The sequence below is a fragment of the Scyliorhinus torazame genome, unplaced genomic scaffold (assembly GCF_047496885.1).
Source record: "Scyliorhinus torazame isolate Kashiwa2021f unplaced genomic scaffold, sScyTor2.1 scaffold_175, whole genome shotgun sequence".
NCBI lineage: Eukaryota > Metazoa > Chordata > Chondrichthyes > Carcharhiniformes > Scyliorhinidae > Scyliorhinus > Scyliorhinus torazame.
The window spans coordinates 79,064-98,436 of NW_027307902.1; the positions used below are offsets into that span (position 1 = coordinate 79,064).

A 19,373-nucleotide genomic window follows, 5' to 3' on the forward strand; every position below is an offset into this window, starting at 1 on the left:
GGGAGTGAGTTACAGACTGGAATCTAATCGAGGGGTTCGGGGTGGTTTATATATAGAATAACAGATATCCGGGAGTGAGTTACAGACTGGAATTTAATCGAGGTGTTCAGGATAGTTTATATATAGAATAACAGATACCCGGGAGTGAGTTACAGACTGGAATCTAATCGAGAGGTTCGGGGTGAGTTATATATAGAGTAACAGTTACCCGGGAGTGAGTTACAGACTGGAATCTAATCGAGGGGTTTGGGGTGGTTTATATATAGAATAACAGATACCCGGGAGTGAGTTACAGACTGGAATCTAATCGAGGGGTTCAGGGTGGTTTATATATAGAATAACAGGTACCCGGGAGTGAGTTACAGACTGGAATCTAATCGAGGGGTTCAGGGTGGTTTATATATAGAATAACAGATACCCGGCAGTGAGTTACAGACTGGAATCTAATCGAGGGGTTCAGGGTGGTTTATATATAGAATAACAGGTACCCGGGAGTGAGTTACAGACTGGAATCTAATCGAGGGGTTCAGGGTGGTTTATATATAGAATAACAGGTACCCGGGAGTGAGTTACAGACTGGAATCTAATCGAGGGGTTCAGGACAGTTTATATATAGAATAACAAATACCCGGGAGTGAGTTACAGACTGGAATCGAATCGAGGATCTCACTCTCACTCGCTGTGACCTTGTTCCCGCTCTCACGCCGACCCTCGCGTAGTCACCACTCGCACACTTACGGATGAGGTAGAGGGTGAGGAGCAGGCCAGCGATCGAGGAACCCTGGAGGAAGCGGACCAGGATGAACATTGCCGGATTCAGGGACACGGCCACCAGTGTTCCGAGGAGGATGGAGAGAATCAGCGAGAGGATGAATGTGTTTCTGCGCCCAAGCCTGCAGGAGGGAGGGAGCGAGAGAGAGAGGGAGAGAGAGAAAGAGAGAGAGAGAGAGGGAGAGAGAGAGGGAGAGAAAGGGAGAGGGAGAGAGGGAAAGGGAGAGAGAGAAAGGGAGAGGGAGAGAGAGAAAAGAGAGGGAGAGAGAGAGAGAGAGGGAGAGAGAGAGAAAGAAAGAGAGAGAGAGGGAGAGAGAGAGAGAGAGAGGGAGAGAAAGAGAGAGAGAGAGAGGGAGAGAGAGAAAGAGAGAGAGAGAGAGAGGGAGAGTTAGAGAGAGAAAGGGAGAGAGAAAGGGAGAGAGAGAGAGAGAAAGGGAGAGAGAGATAGATGGAGAAATAGAGAGCGATTGAGATGGTAGGGGACAGAGTGCACAGGAGAGAGAGCGCGGGTGAGCGGGAGAGCGGGAGAGAGCGCGGGGAGAGCGCGGGTGAGAAAGCAGGGTGAGAGAGCAGGTGAGAGAGCGGGAGAGCGGGAGAGAGAGCGGGAGAGCAGGAGAGAGCGTGGGAGAGAGCGGGTGAGAAAGCGGGGAGAGAGAGCGCCCGAGAGAGCGGGTGATGGAGTGTGTGAGGGTGCGGGAGTGCGGGAGAGAGCACGGGAGAGAGCGGGTGAGAGAGTGGGTGAGAGAGCGGTTGAGAGAGCGGTTGAGAGAGAGCGGGAGAGAGAGCGGGAGAGAGCACGGGTGAGAAAGCGGAAAGAGAGAGCGGGTGAGAGAGCGGGTGTGAAAGCGGGAGAGCGGGTGAGAGAGTGGGAGGGAGAGCAGGAGAGACAGAGCGGGAGAGAGCGGGTGAGAGAGTGGGTGAGAGAGCAGGAAAGAGAGCGGGAGAGTGCGCGAGAGAGAGTGGGTGAGAGAGCGGGAAATAGTGGGTGAGAGAGCGGGAGAGAGCGCGGGTGAGAAAGTGGGGAGAGAGAGAAAGCGGGAGAGAGCACGGGAGGGAGATAGCAGGAGAGAGAGAGCGGGAGAGAGAGAGTGGGAGAGAGAGCGTGGGAGAGAGAGAGCGGGAGAGAGAGCGGGAGGCAGTGGGGGAGAGAGGGGGAGGCCGGGAGAGAGAGCGGGAGAGAGAGCGGGAGAGAGAGCGGGAGAGAGAGCGGGAGAGACAGAGTGGGAGAGAGAGCGGGAGAGAGCGCGGGGGAGAGAGAGCGGGAGAGAGAGCCAGAGAGAGCGGGAGAGAGAGAGTGGGAGAGAGATCGGAAGAAAGAGAGAGCGGGGAGAGAGAGCGGGAGAGAGAGAGCGGGAGAGAGAACGGGAGAGACCGAGTTGGAGAGAGAGCGGGAGAGAGCGCGGGGAGGGAGAGCAGGAGAGAGAGAGCGGGAGAGAGAGGGCGGGAGAGAGAGCGGGAGAGAGAGCGGGAGAGAGAGCAGGAGAGAGAGCAGGGGAGAGAGCCGGAGAGAGGAAGCGGGAGAGAGAGAGAGAGCGGGAGAGAGAGAGCGGGGAGAGAGAGAGCAGGAGAGAGAGAGCGGGAGAGAGAGAGCAGGAGAGAGAGCAGGAGGAAGAGCGGGAGAGAGAGCGGGGGAGAGAGCGGGGGAGAGAGCAGGAGAGAGGGAGCGGGAGAGAGAGCGGGAGAGAGAGAGAGCGGGAGAGAGAGCGGGAGATAGAGAGCAGAGGAGAGAGCGCGGGAGAGAGAGAGCGGGAGAGAGAGCACGGGAGAGAGAGCAAGAGAGAGAGAGCGGGAGAGAGAGAGCGGGAGAGAGAGAGCAGGAGAGAGAGAGCGGGAGAGAGAGCGGGGGAGAGAGAGTGGGAGAAAGGGCAGGAAAGAGCGAGAGAGTGCGGGAGAGAGCGGGAGAGAGAGGGGAGAGAAAGCGGGAGCGAGAGAGCGTGAGAGAGCGAGAGAGAGAGCGAGAGAGAGAGAGCGGGAGAGGGAGAGCGGTAGCGAGAGAGAGAGCGGGAGGGAGCGGGAGAGAGAGCGGCAGAGGGAGAGCGGGAGAGAGACAGAGAGCGGGAGAGAGCCCGGGAGAGAGAGCGGGAGAGAGGGCGGGAGAGAGACCGGGAGAGAGAGCGGGAGAGAGATCAGGGGAGTGAGAGCGGGGAGAGCGGGTAGAGAGCGGGAGAGAGAGAGCGGGAGAGAAAGCGGGAGAGTGGGTGCGAGAGCGGGTGAGAGATGGGAGGGTGAGCGGGAGAGACAGAGCGGGAGAGAACGGGTGAGAGAGTGGGTGAGTGAGCGGGAGAGAGAGCGGGAGAGTGCACTAGAGAGAGTGGGTGAGAGAGCGGGAAATAGTGGGTGAGAGAGCGGGCGAGAGTGCAGGAGAGAGCGGGTGAGAAAGTGGGGAGAGAGAGAAAGCGGGAGAGAGCGTGGGAGAGTGCAGGAGAGAGAGCGGGAGGGAGACAGCAGGAGAGAGTGAGCGGGAGAGAGAGCGGGAGAGAGAGAATGGGAGAGAGAGCGTGGGAGAGAGAGCGCGGGAGAGAGAGCGGGAGACAGTGGGGGAGAGAGAGAGGGGGAGAGAGAGAGGGGGAGGGAGTGGGAGAGAGAGTGGGAGAGAGAGCGGGAGAGAGAGTGGAGGAGAGAGAGCGGGAGAGAGAGTGACAGAAAGCGGGAGAGAGAGCAGGAGAGAGAGAGCGGGAGAGATAGCGTGGAGAGAGAGGGCGGGAGAGAAAGAGCGGGGGAGAGAGAGTGGGAGAGAGCGGGAGAGAGAGAGGGTGGGAGAGAGAGAGAGCGGGAGAGAGAGAGCGGGGGAGAGAGCGGGAGACAGTGGGGGAGAGAGAGAGGGAGAGAGAGGGAGAGGGAGAGAAAGGGAGAGGGAGAGAAAGGGAGAGAGAGAAAGAGAGAGAGAGAGAGAGAGGGAGAGAGAGCGGGAGAGACAGAGTGGGAGAGAGAGCGGGAGAGAGCGCGGGGGAGAGAGAGCCAGAGAGAGAGCGGGAGAGAGAGAGTGGGAGAGAGAGCGGAAGAGAGAGCGGGGAGAGAGAGCGGGAGAGAGAGAGCGGGAGAGACCGAGTTGGAGAGAGAGCGGGAGAGAGCGCGGGGAGGGAGAGCAGGAGAGAGAGAGCGGGAGAGAGGGAGCGGGAGAGAGAGAGCGGGAGAGAGAGCAGGGGAGAGAGTCGGAGAGAGGAAGCGGGAGAGAGAGAGCGCGGGAGAGAGATTGCGGGAGAGAGATTGCGGGAGGGATAGTGCGGGAGAGAGAGAGCAGGAGAGAGAGAGCGGGAGAGAGAGAGCAGGAGAGAGAGCGGGAGAGAGAGCGGGGGAGAGAGAGCGGGAGAAAGGGCAGGAAAGAGCGAGAGAGTGCGGGAGAGAGAGTGGGAGAGAAAGCGGGAGCGTGAGAGAGCGAGAGAGAGAGCGAGAGAGATAGAGAGAGCGGGAGTGGGAGAGCGGTAGCGAGAGAGAGAGCGGGAGGGAGCGGGAGAGAGAGCGGCAGAGGGAGAGCGGGAGAGAGAGAGAGCCCGGGAGAGAGAGCGGGAGAGAGAGCGGGAGAGAGGGCGGAAGAGAGACCGGGAGAGAGGGCGGAAGAGAGACCGGGAGAGAGAGAGCGGGAGAGAGACCGGGGGAGTGAGAGCGGGGAGAGCAGGTAGAGAGCGGGAGAGAGAGAGCGGGAGAGAAAGCGGGAGAGTGGGTGCGAGAACGGGTGAGAGAGTGGGTGGGTGAGCGGGAGAGACAGAGCGGGAGAGAACGGGTGAGAGAGTGGGTGAGTGAGCGGTAGAGAGAGCGGGAGAGTGCACGAGAGAGAGCGGGAGAGAGACCGGGGGAGTGAGAGCGGGGAGAGCAGGTAGAGAGCGGGAGAGAAAGCGGGAGAGTGGGTGCGAGAACGGGTGAGAGAGTGGGTGGGTGAGCGGGAGAGACAGAGCGGGAGAGAACGGGTGAGAGAGTGGGTGAGTGAGCGGTAGAGAGAGCGGGAGAGTGCACGAGAGAGAGTGGGTGAGAGAGCGGGAAATAGTGGGTGAGAGAGCGGGGTGAGAGCGCAGGAGAGAGCGGGTGAGAAAGTGGGGAGAGAGAGAAAGCGGGAGAGAGCGTGGGAGAGTGCAGGAGAGAGAGCGGGAGGGAGATAGCAGGAGAGAGAGAGCGGGAGAGAGAGAACGGGAGAGAGAGAATGGGAGAGAGAGCGTGGGAGAGAGAGAGCGGGAGAGAGAGAGCGGGAGACGGTGGGGGAGAGAGAGAGGGGGAGAGAGAGAGGGGGAGGGAGCGGGAGAGAGAGTGGAGGAGAGAGTGGAGGAGAGAGAGAGACAGAAAGCGGGAGAGAGAGAGCAGGAGAGAGAGAGCGGGAGAGAGAGAGCAGGAGAGAGAGAGTGGGAGAGAGAGCGGGGGAGAGAGAGCGGGAGAAAGGGCAGGAAAGAGCGAGAGAGTGCGGGAGAGAGAGTGGGAGAGAAAGCGGGGAGCGAGAGAGCGTGAGAGAGCGAGAGAGAGCGAGAGAGAGAGAGAGAGCGGGAGTGGGAGAGCGGTAGCGAGAGAGAGCGGGAGGGAGCGGGAGAGAGAGCGGCAGAGGGAGAGCGGGAGAGAGAGAGAGAGCAGGACAGAGCCCGGGAGAGAGAGCGGGAGAGAGAGCGGGAGAGAGGGCGGGAGAGAGACCGGGAGAGAGAGAGCGGGAGAGAGACCGGGGAGTGAGAGCGGGGAGAGCAGGTAGAGAGCGGGAGAGAGAGAGCGGGAGAGAAAGCGGGAGAGTGGGTGTGAGAGCGGGTGAGAGAGTGGGTGGGTGAGCGGGAGAGACAGAGCGGGAGAGAACGGGTGAGAGAGTGGGTGAGTGAGCGGTAGAGAGAGCGGGAGAGTGCACGAGAGAGAGTGGGTGAGAGAGCGGGAAATAGTGGGTGAGAGAGCGGGTGAGAGCACAGGAGAGAGCGGGTGAGAAAGTGGGGAGAGAGAGAAAGCGGGAGAGAGCGTGGGAGAGTGCAGGAGAGAGAGCGGGAGGGAGATAGCAGGAGAGAGAGAGCGGGAGAGAGAGAACGGGAGAGAGAGAATGGGAGAGAGAGCGTGGGAGAGAGAGAGCGGGAGAGAGAGTGCGGGAGACAGTGGGGGAGAGAGAGAGGGGGAGAGAGAGAGGGGGAGGGAGCGGGAGAGAGAGCGGGAGAGAGAGCGGGAGAGAGAGTGGAGGAGAGAGTGGAGGAGAGAGAGAGACAGAAAGCGGGAGAGAGAGCAGGAGAGAGAGAGCGGGAGAGATAGCGTGGAGAGAGAGGGCGGAAGAGAGCGCGGGGGAGAGAAAGAGTGGGGGAGAGAGAGTGGGAGAGAGCGGGAGAGAGAGAGGGTGGGAGAGAGAGCGGGAGAGAGAGCGGGGAGAGAGCCGGAGAGAGGAAGCGGGAGAGAGAGAGCGCGGGAGAGAGATTGCGGGAGGGATAGTGCGGGAGAGAGCGGGGGAGACAGCACGAAAGAGGGAGCGGGAGAGAGAGAGAGAGCGGGAGAGAGAGAGCGGGAGAGAGAGAGCGGCGAGAGAGAGAGCAGGAGAGAGAGAGCGGGAGAGAGGGAGCAGGAGAGAGAGCGGGAGAGAGAGAGGGGGAGAGAGAGCGGGAGAGAGAGAGCGGGGAGAGAGAGAGCAGGAGAGAGAGAGCGGGAGAGAGAGAGCAGGAGAGAGAGCAGGAGGAAGAGCGGGAGGAAGAGCGGGAGAGAGAGCGGGGGAGAGAGCGGGGGAGAGAGCGGGGGAGAGAGCAGGAGAGAGGGAGCGGGAGAGAGAGAGCGGGAGAGAGAGAGAGCGGGAGAGAGAGCCGGAGATAGAGAGCAGAGGAGAGAGCGGAAGAGAGAGCGCGGGAGAGAGAGAGCGGGAAAGAGAGCACGGGAGAGAGAGCGAGAGAGAGAGAGCGGGAGAGAGAGAGCAGGAGAGAGAGAGCGGGAGAGAGAGAGCAGGAGAGAGAGAGCGGGAGAGAGAGCGGGGGAGAGAGAGCGGGAGAAAGGGCAGGAAAGAGCGAGAGAGTGCGGGAGAGAGAGTGGGAGAGAAAGCGGGAGCGTGAGAGAGCGAGAGAGAGAGCGAGAGAGATAGAGAGAGCGGGAGTGGGAGAGCGGTAGCGAGAGAGAGAGCGGGAGGGAGCGGGAGAGAGAGCGGCAGAGGGAGAGCGGGAGAGAGAGAGAGCCCGGGAGAGAGCCCGGGAGAGAGAGCGGGAGAGAGAGCGGGAGAGAGAGCGGGAGAGAGGGCGGGAGAGAGACCGGGAGAGAGAGAGCGGGAGAGAGACCGGGGGAGTGAGAGCGGGGAGAGCAGGTAGAGAGCGGGAGAGAGAGAGCGGGAGAGAAAGCGGGAGAGTGGGTGCGAGAACGGGTGAGAGAGTGGGTGGGTGAGCGGGAGAGACAGAGCGGGAGAGAACGGGTGAGAGAGTGGGTGAGTGAGCGGTAGAGAGAGCGGGAGAGTGCACGAGAGAGAGTGGGTGAGAGAGCGGGAAATAGTGGGTGAGAGAGCGGGTGAGAGCGCAGGAGAGAGCGGGTGAGAAAGTGGGGAGAGAGAGAAAGCGGGAGAGAGCGTGGGAGAGTGCAGGAGAGAGAGCGGGAGGGAGATAGCAAGAGAGAGAGAGCGGGAGAGAGAGAACGGGAGAGAGAGAATGGGAGAGAGAGCGTGGGAGAGAGAGAGCGGGAGAGAGAGAGCGGGAGACGGTGGGGGAGAGAGAGAGGGGGAGAGAGAGAGGGGGAGGGAGCGGGAGAGAGAGTGGAGGAGAGAGTGGAGGAGAGAGAGAGACAGAAAGCGGGAGAGAGAGAGCAGGAGAGAGAGAGCAGGAGAGAGAGCGGGAGAGAGAGCGGGGAGAGAGAGCGGGAGAAAGGGCAGGAAAGAGCGAGAGAGTGCGGGAGAGAGAGTGGGAGAGAAAGCGGGAGCGAGAGAGCGTGAGAGAGCGAGAGAGAGCGAGAGAGAGAGAGAGAGCGGGAGTGGGAGAGCGGGTAGCGAGAGAGAGAGCGGGAGGGAGCGGGAGAGAGAGCGGCAGAGGGAGAGCGGGAGAGAGAGAGAGAGCGGGACAGAGCCCGGGAGAGAGAGCGGGAGAGAGAGCGGGAGAGAGGGCGGGAGAGAGACCGGGAGAGAGAGAGCGGGAGAGAGACCGGGGGAGTGAGAGCGGGGAGAGCAGGTAGAGAGCGGGAGAGAGAGAGCGGGAGAGAAAGCGGGAGAGTGGGTGTGAGAGCGGGTGAGAGAGTGGGTGGGTGAGCGGGAGAGACAGAGCGGGAGAGAACGGGTGAGAGAGTGGGTGAGTGAGCGGTAGAGAGAGCGGGAGAGTGCACGAGAGAGAGTGGGTGAGAGAGCGGGAAATAGTGGGTGAGAGAGCGGGTGAGAGCACAGGAGAGAGCGGGTGAGAAAGTGGGGAGAGAGAGAAAGCGGGAGAGAGCGTGGGAGAGTGCAGGAGAGAGAGCGGGAGGGAGATAGCAGGAGAGAGAGAGCGGGAGAGAGAGAACGGGAGAGAGAGAATGGGAGAGAGAGCGTGGGAGAGAGAGAGCGGGAGAGAGAGAGCGGGAGACAGTGGGGGAGAGAGAGAGGGGGAGAGAGAGAGGGGGAGGGAGCGGGAGAGAGAGCGGGAGAGAGAGCGGGAGAGAGAGTGGAGGAGAGAGTGGAGGAGAGAGAGAGACAGAAGCGGGAGAGAGAGCAGGAGAGAGAGAGCGGGAGAGATAGCGTGGAGAGAGAGGGCGGGAGGGAGCGCGGGGGAGAGAAGAGTGGGGGAGAGAGAGTGGGAGAGAGAGCGGGAGAGAGAGAGGGTGGGAGAGAGAGAGCGGGAGAGAGAGAGCGGGGGAGAGAGCGGGAGACAGTGGGGGAGAGAGAGAGGGAGAGGGAGAGAAAGGGAGAGGGAGAGAAAGGGAGAGGGAGAGAGAGAAAGAGAGAGAGAGAGAGAGGGAGAGAGAGAGGAGAGAGAGAGAGAGGGAGAGAGAGAGGGAGAGAGAGAAAGTGAGAGAGAGAGAGTGAGAGAGAGAGGGAGTGGGAGAGAAAGGGAGAGGGAGAGAGAGAGGGAGAGAGAGAAAGAGCGAGAGAGAGGGAGAGAGGGAGAGAGAGAAAGAGAGAGAGAGGGAGGGAGAGAGAGAGAGAGGGAGAGAGAGGGAGAGAGAGAGAAAGAGAGAGAAAGAGAGAGAGAGAGAGAGAGAGGGAGTGAGAGAGAGAGGGAGAGAAAGGGAGAGGGAGAGAGAGAGGGAGAAAGAGAGAGAGAGGGAGAGAGAAAGAGAGAGAGAGATGGAGAGTTAGAGAGAGAAAGGGAGAGAGAGAGAAAGGGAGAGAGAGAGAGAGAGAGAGAAAGGGAGAGAGAGATAGATGGAGGAATAGAGAGCGATTGAGATGGTAGGGGACAGAGTGCACAGGAGAGAGAGAGCGGAAGAGAGAGCGGGAGAGAGAGAGCGATGAGAGAGAAAGCGGGGAGACAGAGAACGGGAGAGAGAGAGAGCGGGAGAGAGAGAGAGCGGGAGAGAGAGCAGGAGAGACAGAGTGGGAGAGAGAGCGGGAGAGAGCGCGGGGGAGAGAGAGCCGGAGAGAGAGAGCCGGAGAGAGAGAGCCGAGAGAGAGAGAGCGGAAGAGAGAGCGGAAGAGAGAGAGAGCGGGGAGAGAGAGAGGGCGGGAGAGAGAGAGAGCGGGAGAGACAGCGGGAGAGACAGAGTGGGAGAGAGAGCGGGAGAGAGCACGGGGGAGAGAGAGCCGGAGAGAGAGAGCCGGAGAGAGAGAGCCGGAGAGAGAGAGCGGAAGAGAGAGCGGAAGAGAGAGAGAGCGGGGAGAGAGCGGGAGAGAGAGAGAGCGGGAGAGACAGCGGGAGAGACAGAGTGGGACAGAGAGCGGGAGAGAGCATGGGGGAGAGAGAGCAGGAGAGAGAGAGCGGGAGAGTGCGGGAGAGAGAGCGGGGGACGAGAGCAGGAGAGAGGGAGCGGGAGAGAGGGAGCGGGAGAGAGGGAGCGGGAGAGAGAGAGAGTGGGAGAGAGAGCGGGAGAGAGAGCCGAAGAGAGAGAGCCGGAGAGAGAGCAGGAGAGAGAGAGCGGAAGAGAGAGCGGAAGAGAGAGAGAGCGGGGAGAGAGAGAGCAGGAGAGAGAGAGAGCCGGAGAGACAGCGGGAGAGACAGAGTGGGAGAGAGAGCGGGAGAGAGCATGGGGGAGAGAGAGCAGGAGAGAGAGAGCGGGAGAGAGCGGGAGAGAGAGCGGGGGGAGAGAGCAGGAGAGAGGGAGTGGGAGAGAGGGAGCGGGAGAGAGAGAGAGAGAGAAAGGGAGAGAGAGATAGATGGAGGAATAGAGAGCGATTGAGATGGTATGGGACAGAGTGCACAGGAGAGAGAGAGCGGAAGAGAGAGCGGGAGAGAGAGAGCGATGAGAGAGAAAGCGGGGAGAGAGAGAACGGGAGAGAGAGAGAGCAGGAGAGAGAGAGAGCGGGAGAGAGCGGGAGAGAGAGAGTGGGAGAGAGAGCGGGAGAGAGCGCGGGGGAGAGAGAGGGGGAGAGAGAGAGCGGGAGAGAGAGAATGGGAGAGAGAGCGTGGGAGAGAGAGCGTGGGAGAGAGAGAGCGGGAGAGAGAGCGGGAGACAGTGGGGGAGAGAGAGAGGGGGAGAGAGAGAGGGGGAGGGAGCGGGAGAGAGCGGGAGAGAGAGTGGAGGAGAGAGAGCAGGAGAGAGAGCGGGAGAGAGAGAGAGACAGAAAGCGGGAGAGAGAGCAGGAGAGAGAGAGCGGGAGAGATAGCGTGGAGAGAGAGGGCGGGGAGAGAGCGCGGTGGAGAGAAAGAGCGGGGGAGAGAGAGTGGGAGAGAGAGCGGGAGAGAGAGAGAGTGGGAGAGCGAGAGAGCGGGAGAGATAGAGCGGGAGAGAGAGAGCGGGAGAGAGAGAGCGGGGGAGAGAGAGAGAGAGGGAGAGAGAGAGAGCGAGAGGGAGAGAGAGAGAGAGAGAGAGGGAGAGAGAGAGGGAGAGAGAGAAAGTGAGAGAGAGTGAGAGAGAGAGAGAGTGGGAGAGAAAGGGAGAGGGAGAGAGAGAGGGAGAGAGAGAAAGAGAGAGAGGGAGAGAGAGAGAGAGAGAGGGAGAGAGAGAAAGAGAGAGAGAGAGAAAGAGAGAGAGAGGGAGAGGGAGAGAGAGGGAGGGAGAGAGAAAGAGAGAGATAGAGAGAGAGGGAGTGAGAGAGAGAGAGGGAGAGAAAGGGAGAGGGAGAGAGAGAGAGGGAGAGAGAAGAGAGAGAGGATGGAGAGTTAGAGAGAGAAAGGGAGAGAGAGAGAAAGGGAGAGAGAGAGAGAGAAAGGGAGAGAGAGATAGATGGAGGAATAGAGAGAGATTGTGATGGTAGGGGACAGAGTGCACAGGAGAGAGAGAGCGGAAGAGAGAGCGGGAGAGAGAGAGCGATGAGAGAGAAAGCGGGGAGAGAGAGAACGGGAGAGAGAGAGAGCGGGAGAGAGAGAGAGCGGGAGAGAGAGCAGGAGAGACAGAGTGGGAGACAGAGTGGGAGAGAGAGCGGGAGAGAGCGCGGGGGAGAGACAGCGGGAGAGAGCGAGCCGGAGAGAGAGCCGGAGAGAGAGCCGGAGAGAGAGCCGGAGAGAGAGAGCAGGAGAGAGAGAGCAGGAGAGAGAGAGCAGGAGAGAGAGAGCGGAAGAGAGAGAGAGCGGGGAGAGAGAGAGCGGGAGAGAGAGAGAGCGGGAGAGAGAGCGGGAGAGACAGAGTGGGAGAGAGAGCGGGAGAGAGCGCGGGGGAGAGAGAGAGCAGGAGAGAGAGCGGGGGAGAGAGCAGGAGAGAGGGAGCGGGAGAGAGGGAGCGGGAGAGAGAGAGAGAGAGAAAGAGAGAGAGAGAAAGAGAGAGAGAGAAAGATGGAGGAATAGAGAGCGATTGAGATGGTATGGGACAGAGTGCACAGGAGAGAGAGAGCGGAAGAGAGAGCGGGAGAGAGAGAGCGATGAGAGAGAAAGCGGGGAGAGAGAGAACGGGAGAGAGAGAGAGCGGGAGAGAGAGAGAGGAGAGAGAGAGAGCGGGGAGAGAGAGCGGGAGAGAGCACGGGGGAGAGAGAGGGGGAGAGAGAGAGGGGGAGAGAGAGAGCGGGAGAGAGAGAGCGGGAGAGAGAGCGGGAGAGAGAGCGAGAGAGAGAGAGCGGGGAGAGAGAGAGCGGGGAGAGAGAGAGCGGGAGAGAGAGAGCGGGAGAGAGAGAGAGAGCGGGAGAGAGAGAGAGCGGGGGAGAGAGCAGGAGAGACAGAGTGGTAGAGAGAGCGGGAGAGAGCGCGGGGGAGGGAGCGCAGGGGAGAGAGAGCGGGAGAGAGAGAGCGGGAGAGAGAGAGAGCGGGAGAGAGCGGGAGAGACCGAGTGGGAGAGAGAGCGGGAGATAGAGCAGGGGAGAGAGCAGGAGAGAGGGAGCGGGAGAGAGAGAGCGGTAGAGAGAGAGAGAGCGGGAGATAGAGAGCGGAGGAGAGAGCGGAAGAGAGAGCGCGGGAGAGAGAGAGCGGGAGAGAGAGCGCAGTAGAGGGAGCGGGAGAGAGAGCGGGGGGAGAGCAGGAGAGGGGGAGCAGGAGAGAGGGAGCGGGAGAGAGAGAGAGCGGGAGAGAGAGAGAGCGGGAGAGAGAGCGGGAGAGAGAGCGGGAGAGAGAGCGGGAGATGAGCGGGAGAGAGAGAGCAGAGGAGGGAGCGGAAGAGAGAGCGCGGGAGAGAGGGAGCGGGAGAGAGAGCGTGGGAGAGAGAGCGGGAGAGAGAGCGCGGGAGAGAGAGAGCGGGAGAGAGAGCGGGAGAGAGAGCGGGAGAGAGAGCAGGAGAGGGAGAGCGGGAGAGAGAGCGTGAGAGAGCCCGGGAGAGAGAGAGGAGAGAGAGCGGGGGAGAGAGAGGGGGGGAGAGAGCGGGAGAGAGGGCGGGAGAGAGACCGGGGGAGAGAGAGCGGGAGAGAGAGCGGGAGAGAGACCGGGGGAGTGAGAGCGAGGAGAGCAGGTAGAGAGCGGAAGAGAGAGCGGGAGAGAGAGCGGGAGCGGGAGAGAGAGCGGGAGAGAGCGCGGGAGAGAGTGCAGAGGAGGGTCAGAGAGAGAGAGAGAGGGAGCAAAATGGAGAGAGAAGTCAGTCACCCGTGACGCCCAGCAATGACTCCAATTGCCCCTGTCCCTCACACCACCGTGAAACGCCCAGGAACATGCAAACCAATCCCCCAGCAGCGATTCTGTTGGTGGGACTGGTCATTCGACTGCAGTGGCATCACATTCAGGATTCTTCCAGAAACCGTGCCGGCCAATCGACAGTGGGAGCATCGGGGTGTCACATTTCCAGATGCCGGCCGGCTATTCGACTGCACTAGCGTCAGGGTCATGTGTTTCTGGATGCCCAGCTGGCTATTCGACTGCGCAGCCACCACAGTTGCAGGTTTGCTCTAAACCGAGCCCGCAGTCCGACTGCTGATCTCAGGCAGTCTCCCATCTGGAAACACCAAGCCAGGAAATTCGGCAAGCAGGTGCATCGCGGTCCCGTGTTGGCAGAGGTTGTGCCGGACATTCGACAGCAGGGGCGGCGCAGTACAGGGTTCACCGGACTCGGAGCGCACAATTTGACTGCAGGAGCATCGCAGGCGCTCGTTTACCGGATGCTGGGACAGGGGTCGCGTGCAATGGGGCAGGTTAATGCACTCGATAGCGGGAAAGACTTGGCGATATAAGAGCTTGCCTGTCTGCGAAGTAACCCATCACCAAATAGCCAGTCGAACAGCCGAGGATTAAACAGACCTCTTCAACAGGGATTAGCCACGCTGAGTCACACACGAGGTCCCACTGCAGCGAAACAGGAGATGATAGACTTAAACAAAGTCACAATGATCTCCGCACTGTCAGAGGGTCAGTACTGAGGGAGCGCCGCACTGTCAGAGGGTCAGTACTGAGGGAGCGCCGCACTGTCAGAGGGTCAGTACTGAGGGAGTGCAGCATTGTCAGAGGGTCAGTGCTGAGGGAGTGCTGCAGTGTCAGAGGGTCAGTGCTGAGGGAGTGCTGCACTGTCAGAGGCTCAGGACTGAGGGAGCGCCGCACTATCAGAGGGTCAGTACTGAGGGAGCGCCGCACTGTCAGAGGGTCAGAACTGAGGGAGTGCCGCACTGTCAGAGGGTCAGTGCTGAGGGAGTGCTGCATTGTCAGAGGGTCAGTACTGAGGGAGCACCGCACTGTCAGAGGGTCAGTACTGAGGGAGCGCCGCACTGTCAGAGGGTCAGTACTGAAGGAATGCCGCACTGTCAGAGTGTCAGTAATGAGGGAGCGCCGCACTGTCAGAGGGTCAGTACTGAGGGAGCGCCGCACTGTCAGAGGGTCAGTACTGAGGGAGTGCTGCACTGTCGGAGTGTCAGTACTGAGGGAGCGCCGCACTGTCAGAGGGTCAGTACTGAAGGAATGCCGCACTGTCAGAGTGTCAGTAATGAGGGAGCGCCGCACTGTCAGAGGGTCAGTACTGAGGGAGCGCCGCACTGTCAGAGGGTCAGTACTGAGGGAGTGCTGCACTGTCAGAGGGTCAGTACTGAGGGAGTGCCGCACTGTCAGAGAGTCAGTACTGAGTGAGTGCCGAACTGTCAGAGGGTCAGTACTGAGGGAGTGCCGCACTGTCAGAGTCAGTACTGTGGGAGTGTCGCACTATCAGAGGGTCAGTACTGAGGGAGTGCCGCACTGTCAGAGTGTCAGTACTGAGGGAGTGCCGCACTGTCAGAGGGTCAGTACTGAAGGAGTGCCGCACTGTCAGAGTGTCAGTAATGAGGGAGCGCCGCACTGTCAGAGGATCAGTACCGAGGGAGTGCTGCACTGTCAGAGGGTCAGTACTGAGGGAGTGCCGCACTGTCAGAGGGTCAGTACCGAGGGAGTGCTGCACTGTCAGAGGGTCAGTACTGAGGGAGTGCCGCACTGTCAGAGAGTCAGTACTGTGGGAGTGTCGCACTATCAGAGGGTCAGTACTGAGCGAGTGCCGCACTGTCAGAGGGTCAGTACTGAGGGAGCGCCGCACTGTCAGAGGGTCAGTACTGAGGGAGCGCCGGACTGTCAGAGGGTCAGTACTGAGGGAGTGCCGCACTGTCAGAGGGTCAGTACTGAGGGAGTGCCGCACTGTCAGAGGGTCAGTACTGAGGGAGCGCCGCACTGTCAGAGGGTCAGTACTGAGGTAGCGCCGCACTGTCAGTGGGTCAGTACTGAGGGAGCTACGCACTGTCAGAGGGTCAGTACTGAGGGAACTACGCACTGTCAGTGGGTCAGTCCTGAGGGAGTGTCGCACTGTCAGAGGGTCAGTACTGAGGGAGCTACGCACTGTCGGAGGGTCAGTACTGAGGGAGTGTCGCACTGTCAGAGGGTCAGCACTGAGGGAGTGCCGCACTGTTAGAGGGTTAGTACTGTGGGAGCGCCGCACTGTCAGAGGGTCAGTACTGAGGGAGTGCCGCACTGTCAGAGGGTCAGTACTGAGGGAGTGCTGCACTGTCAGGGGGTCAGTACTGAGGGAGTGCCGCACTGTCAGAGGGTCAGTACTGAGGGAGTGCCGCACTGTCAGAGGATCAGTGCTGAGGGAGTGCCGCACTGTCAGATGGTCAGTACTGAGGGAGTGCTGCACTATCAGAGGGTCAATACTGAGGGAGTGCCACACTGTCAGAGGGTCAGTACTGAGGGAGCGCCGCACTGTCAGAGGGTCAGAACTGAGTGACTGCCGCACTGTCAGAGGGTTAGTACTGAGGGAGTGCCGCACTGTCAGAGTGTCTGTACTGAGGGAGCGCCGCACTGTCAGAGCGTCAGTACTGAGGGAGCGCTCCACTGTCAGAGGGTCAGTGCTGAGGGAGTGCCGCACTGTCAGAGGGTCAGTACTGAGGGAGCGCCGCACTGTCAGAGCGTCAGTACTGAGGGAGCGTTCCACTGTCAGAGGGTCAGTACTGAGAGAGTGCCGCACTGTCAGAGGGTCAGTACTGAGGGAGTGCTGCACTGTCAGAGGGTCAGTACTGAGGGAGTGCCGCACTGTCAGAGTGTCAGTAATGAGGGAGTGCTGCACTGTCAGAGGGTCAGTACTGAGGGAGCTACGCACTGTCAGAGGGTCAGTTCTGAGGGAGTGCCGCACTGTCAGAGGGTCAGTACTGAGGGAGCTACGCACTGTCGGAGGGTCAGTACTGAGGGAGTGCCGCACTGTCAGAGGGTCAGTACTGAGGGAGTGCTGCACTGTCAGAGGGTCAGCACTGAGGGAGTGCCGCACTGTTAGAGGGTCAGTACTGTGGGAGCGCTGCACTGTCAGGGGGTCAGTACTGAGGGAGTGCCGCACTGTCAGAGAGCCAGTACTGAGGGGCCGCTGCACTATCAGAGGGTCAATACTGAGGGAGCGCCGCACTGTCAGAGCGTCAGTACTGAGGGAGCGCTCCACTGTCAGAGGGTCTGTACTGAGGGAGTGCCGCACTGTCAGAGGGTCAGTACAGTGGGAGCTCCGCACTGTCAGAAGGTCAATACTGAGGGATCGCCGCACTGTCAAAAGTTCAGTACTGAGGGAGTGCCGCACTGTCAGAGGGTCAGTACTGAGAGAGTGCCACAGTGTCAGAGGATCAGTAGTGTAGGGAGTGCCGCACTGTCAGAGGGTCAGTACTGAGGGAGTGCTGCATTGTCAGAGGGTCAGTACTGAGGGAGCGCCGCACTGTCAGAATGTCAGTACTGAGGGAGCGCCGCACTGTCAGAGGGTCAGTACTGAGGGAGTGCCGCACTGTCAGAGTGTCAGTACTAAGGGAGTTCCGCACTGTCAGAGGGTCAGTACGGAGGGAGCGCTGCACTGTCAGAGGGTCAGTACTGAGGGAGCGCCGCACTGTCAGAGAGTCAGTACTGAGGGAGCGCTTCACTGTCAGAAGCTCAGTACTGAGAGAGTGCCGCACTGTCAGAGGGTCAGTACTGAGGGAGTGCCGCACTGTCAGAGGGTCAGTACTGAGGGAGCGCCGCACTGTCAGAGGGTCAGTACTGAGGGAGTGCTGCACTGTCAGAGTGTCAGTACTGAGGGACTCCGCACTGTCAGAGTGTCAGTAATGAGGGAGTGCTGCACTGTCAGAGGGTCAGTACTGAGGGAGTGCCGCACTGTCAGAGGGTCAGTGCTGAGGGAGTCCCGCACTGTCAGAGGGTCAGGACTGAGGGAGTGCCGCACTGTCAGAGGGTCAGAACTGAGGGAGCGCCGCACTGTCAGAGGGTTAGTACTGAGGGAGCGCCGCACTGTCAGAGGATCAGTGCTGAGGGAGTGCCGCACTGTCAGATGGTCAGTACTGAGGGAGTGCTGCACTATCAGAGGGTCAATACTGAGGGAGTGCCACACTGTCAGAGGGTCAGTACTGAGGGAGCGCCGCACTGTCAGAGGGTCAGAACTGAGTGACTGCCGCACTGTCAGAGGGTTAGTACTGAGGGAGTGCCGCACTGTCAGAGTGCCTGTACTGAGGGAGCGCCGCACTGTCAGAGCGTCAGTACTGAGGGAGCGCTCCACTGTCAGAGGGTCAGTGCTGAGGGAGTGCCGCACTGTCAGAGGGTCAGTACTGAGGGAGCGCCGCACTGTCAGAGCGTCAGTACTGAGGGAGCGTTCCACTGTCAGAGGGTCAGTACTGAGAGAGTGCCGCACTGTCAGAGGGTCAGTACTGAGGGAGTGCTGCACTGTCAGAGGGTCAGTACTGAGGGAGCTACGCACTGTCGGAGGGTCAGTACTGAGGGAGTGCCGCACTGTCAGAGGGTCAGTACTGAGGGAGTGCTGCACTGTCAGAGGGTCAGCACTGAGGGAGCTACGCACTGTCAGAGGGTCAGTTCTGAGGGAGTGCCGCACTGTCAGAGGGTCAGTACTGAGGGAGCTACGCACTGTCGGAGGGTCAGTACTGAGGGAGTGCCGCACTGTCAGAGGGTCAGTACTGAGGGAGTGCTGCACTGTCAGAGGGTCAGCACTGAGGGAGTGCGGCACTGTTAGAGGGTCAGTACTGTGGGAGCGCTGCACTGTCAGGGGGTCAGTACTGAGGGAGTGCCGCACTGTCAGAGAGTCAGTACTGAGGGGCCGCTGCACTATCAGAGGGTCAATACTGAGGGAGCGCCGCACTGTCAGAGCGTCAGTACTGAGGGAGCGCTCCACTGTCAGAGGGTCTGTACTGAGGGAGTGCCGCACTGTCAGAGGGTCAGTACAGTGGGAGCTCCGCACTGTCAGAAGGTCAATACTGAGGGATCGCCGCACTGTCAAAAGTTCAGTACTGAGGGAGTGCCGCACTGTCAGAGGGTCAGTACTGAGAGAGTGCCACAGTGTCAGAGGATCAGTACTGTAGGGAGTGCCGCACTGTCAGAGGGTCAGTACTGAGGGAGTGCTGCATTGTCAGAGGGTCAGTACTGAGGGAGCGCCGCACTGTCAGAATGTCAGTACTGAGGGAGCGCCGCACTGTCAGAGGGTCAGTACTGAGGGAGTGCCGCACTGTCAGAGTGTCAGTACTAAGGGAGTTCCGCACTGTCAGAGGGTCAGTACGGAGGGAGCGCTGCACTGTCAGAGGGTCAGTACTGAGGGAGCGCCGCACTGTCAGAGAGTCAGTACTGAGGGAGCGCTTCACTGTCAGAAGGTCAGTACTGAGAGAGTGCCGCACTGTCAGAGGGTCAGTACTGAGGGAGTGCCGCACTGTCAGAGGGTCAGTACTGAGGGAGCGCCGCACTGTCAGAGGGTCAGTACTGAGGGAGTGCTGCACTGTCAGAGTGTCAGTACTGAGGGACTCCGCACTGTCAGAGTGTCAGTAATGAGGGAGTGCTGCACTGTCAGAGGGTCAGTACTGAGGGAGTGCCGCACTGTCAGAGGGTCAGTGCTGAGGGAGTGCCGCACTGTCAGAGGGTCAGAACTGAGGGAGCGCCGCACTGTCAGAGGGTTAGTACTGAGGGAGCGCCGCACTGTCAGAGGGTCAGTACTGAGGGAGTGCTGCACTGTCGGAGTGTCAGTACTGAGGGAGTGCCGCACTGTCAGAGTCAGTACTGAGTGAGTGCCGAACTGTCAGAGGGTCAGTACTGAGGGAGTGCCGCACTGTCAGAGTGTCAGTACTGAAGGAGTGCCGCACTGTCAGACTGTCAGTAATGAGGGAGTGCCGCACTGTCAGAGGGTCAGTACCGAGGGAGTGCTGCACTGTCAGAGGGTCAGTACTGAGGGAGTGCCGCAGTGTCAGAGGGTCAATACCGAGGGAGTGCTGCACTGTCAGAGGGTCAGTACTGTGGGAGTGTCGCACTATCAGAGGGTCAGTACTGAGCGAGTGCCGCACTGTCAGAGTGTCAGTACTGAGGGAGCGCCGCACTGTCAGAGGGTCAGTACTGAGGGAGCGCCGGACTGTCAGAGGGTCAGTACTGAGGGAGTGCCGCACTGTCAGAGGGTCAGTACTGAGGGAGTGCCGCACTGTCAGAGGGTCAGTACTGAGGGAGCGCCGCACTGTCAGAGGGTCAGTACTGAGGTAGCGCCGCACTGTCAGTGGGTCAGTACTGAGGGAGCTACGCACTGTCAGAGGGTCAGTACTGAGGGAGCTACGCACTGTCGGAGGGTCAGTACTGAGGGAGTGTCGCACTGTCAGAGGGTCAGCACTGAGGGAGTGCCGCACTGTTAGAGGGTTAGTACTGTGGGAGCGCCGCACTGTCAGAGGGTCAGTACTGAGGGAGTGCCGCACTGTCAGAGGGTCAGTACTGAGGGAGTGCTGCACTGTCAGGGGGTCAGTACTGAGGGAGTGCCGCACTGTCAGAGGGTCAGTACTG

At 60.3% G+C, this 19,373-nt stretch overlaps 1 protein-coding gene across 1 annotated transcript in view; it reads right to left on the reverse strand.

Moving 5' to 3' along the window:
• Positions 1-19,373, reverse strand: part of LOC140405645 (solute carrier family 22 member 23-like) — a gene marked incomplete at its 3' end in the record, with an annotated part of 186,162 nt that overhangs the window by 27,754 nt on the left and 139,035 nt on the right. The window contains exons 2-3 of the mRNA XM_072494180.1: positions 13,327-13,430; positions 739-893 (exon numbers count right to left, since the gene is read on the reverse strand). Of these exons, the coding sequence (XP_072350281.1) occupies positions 739-893; positions 13,327-13,430 (259 nt within the window). The remainder of the gene's footprint in view (positions 1-738; positions 894-13,326; positions 13,431-19,373) is intronic.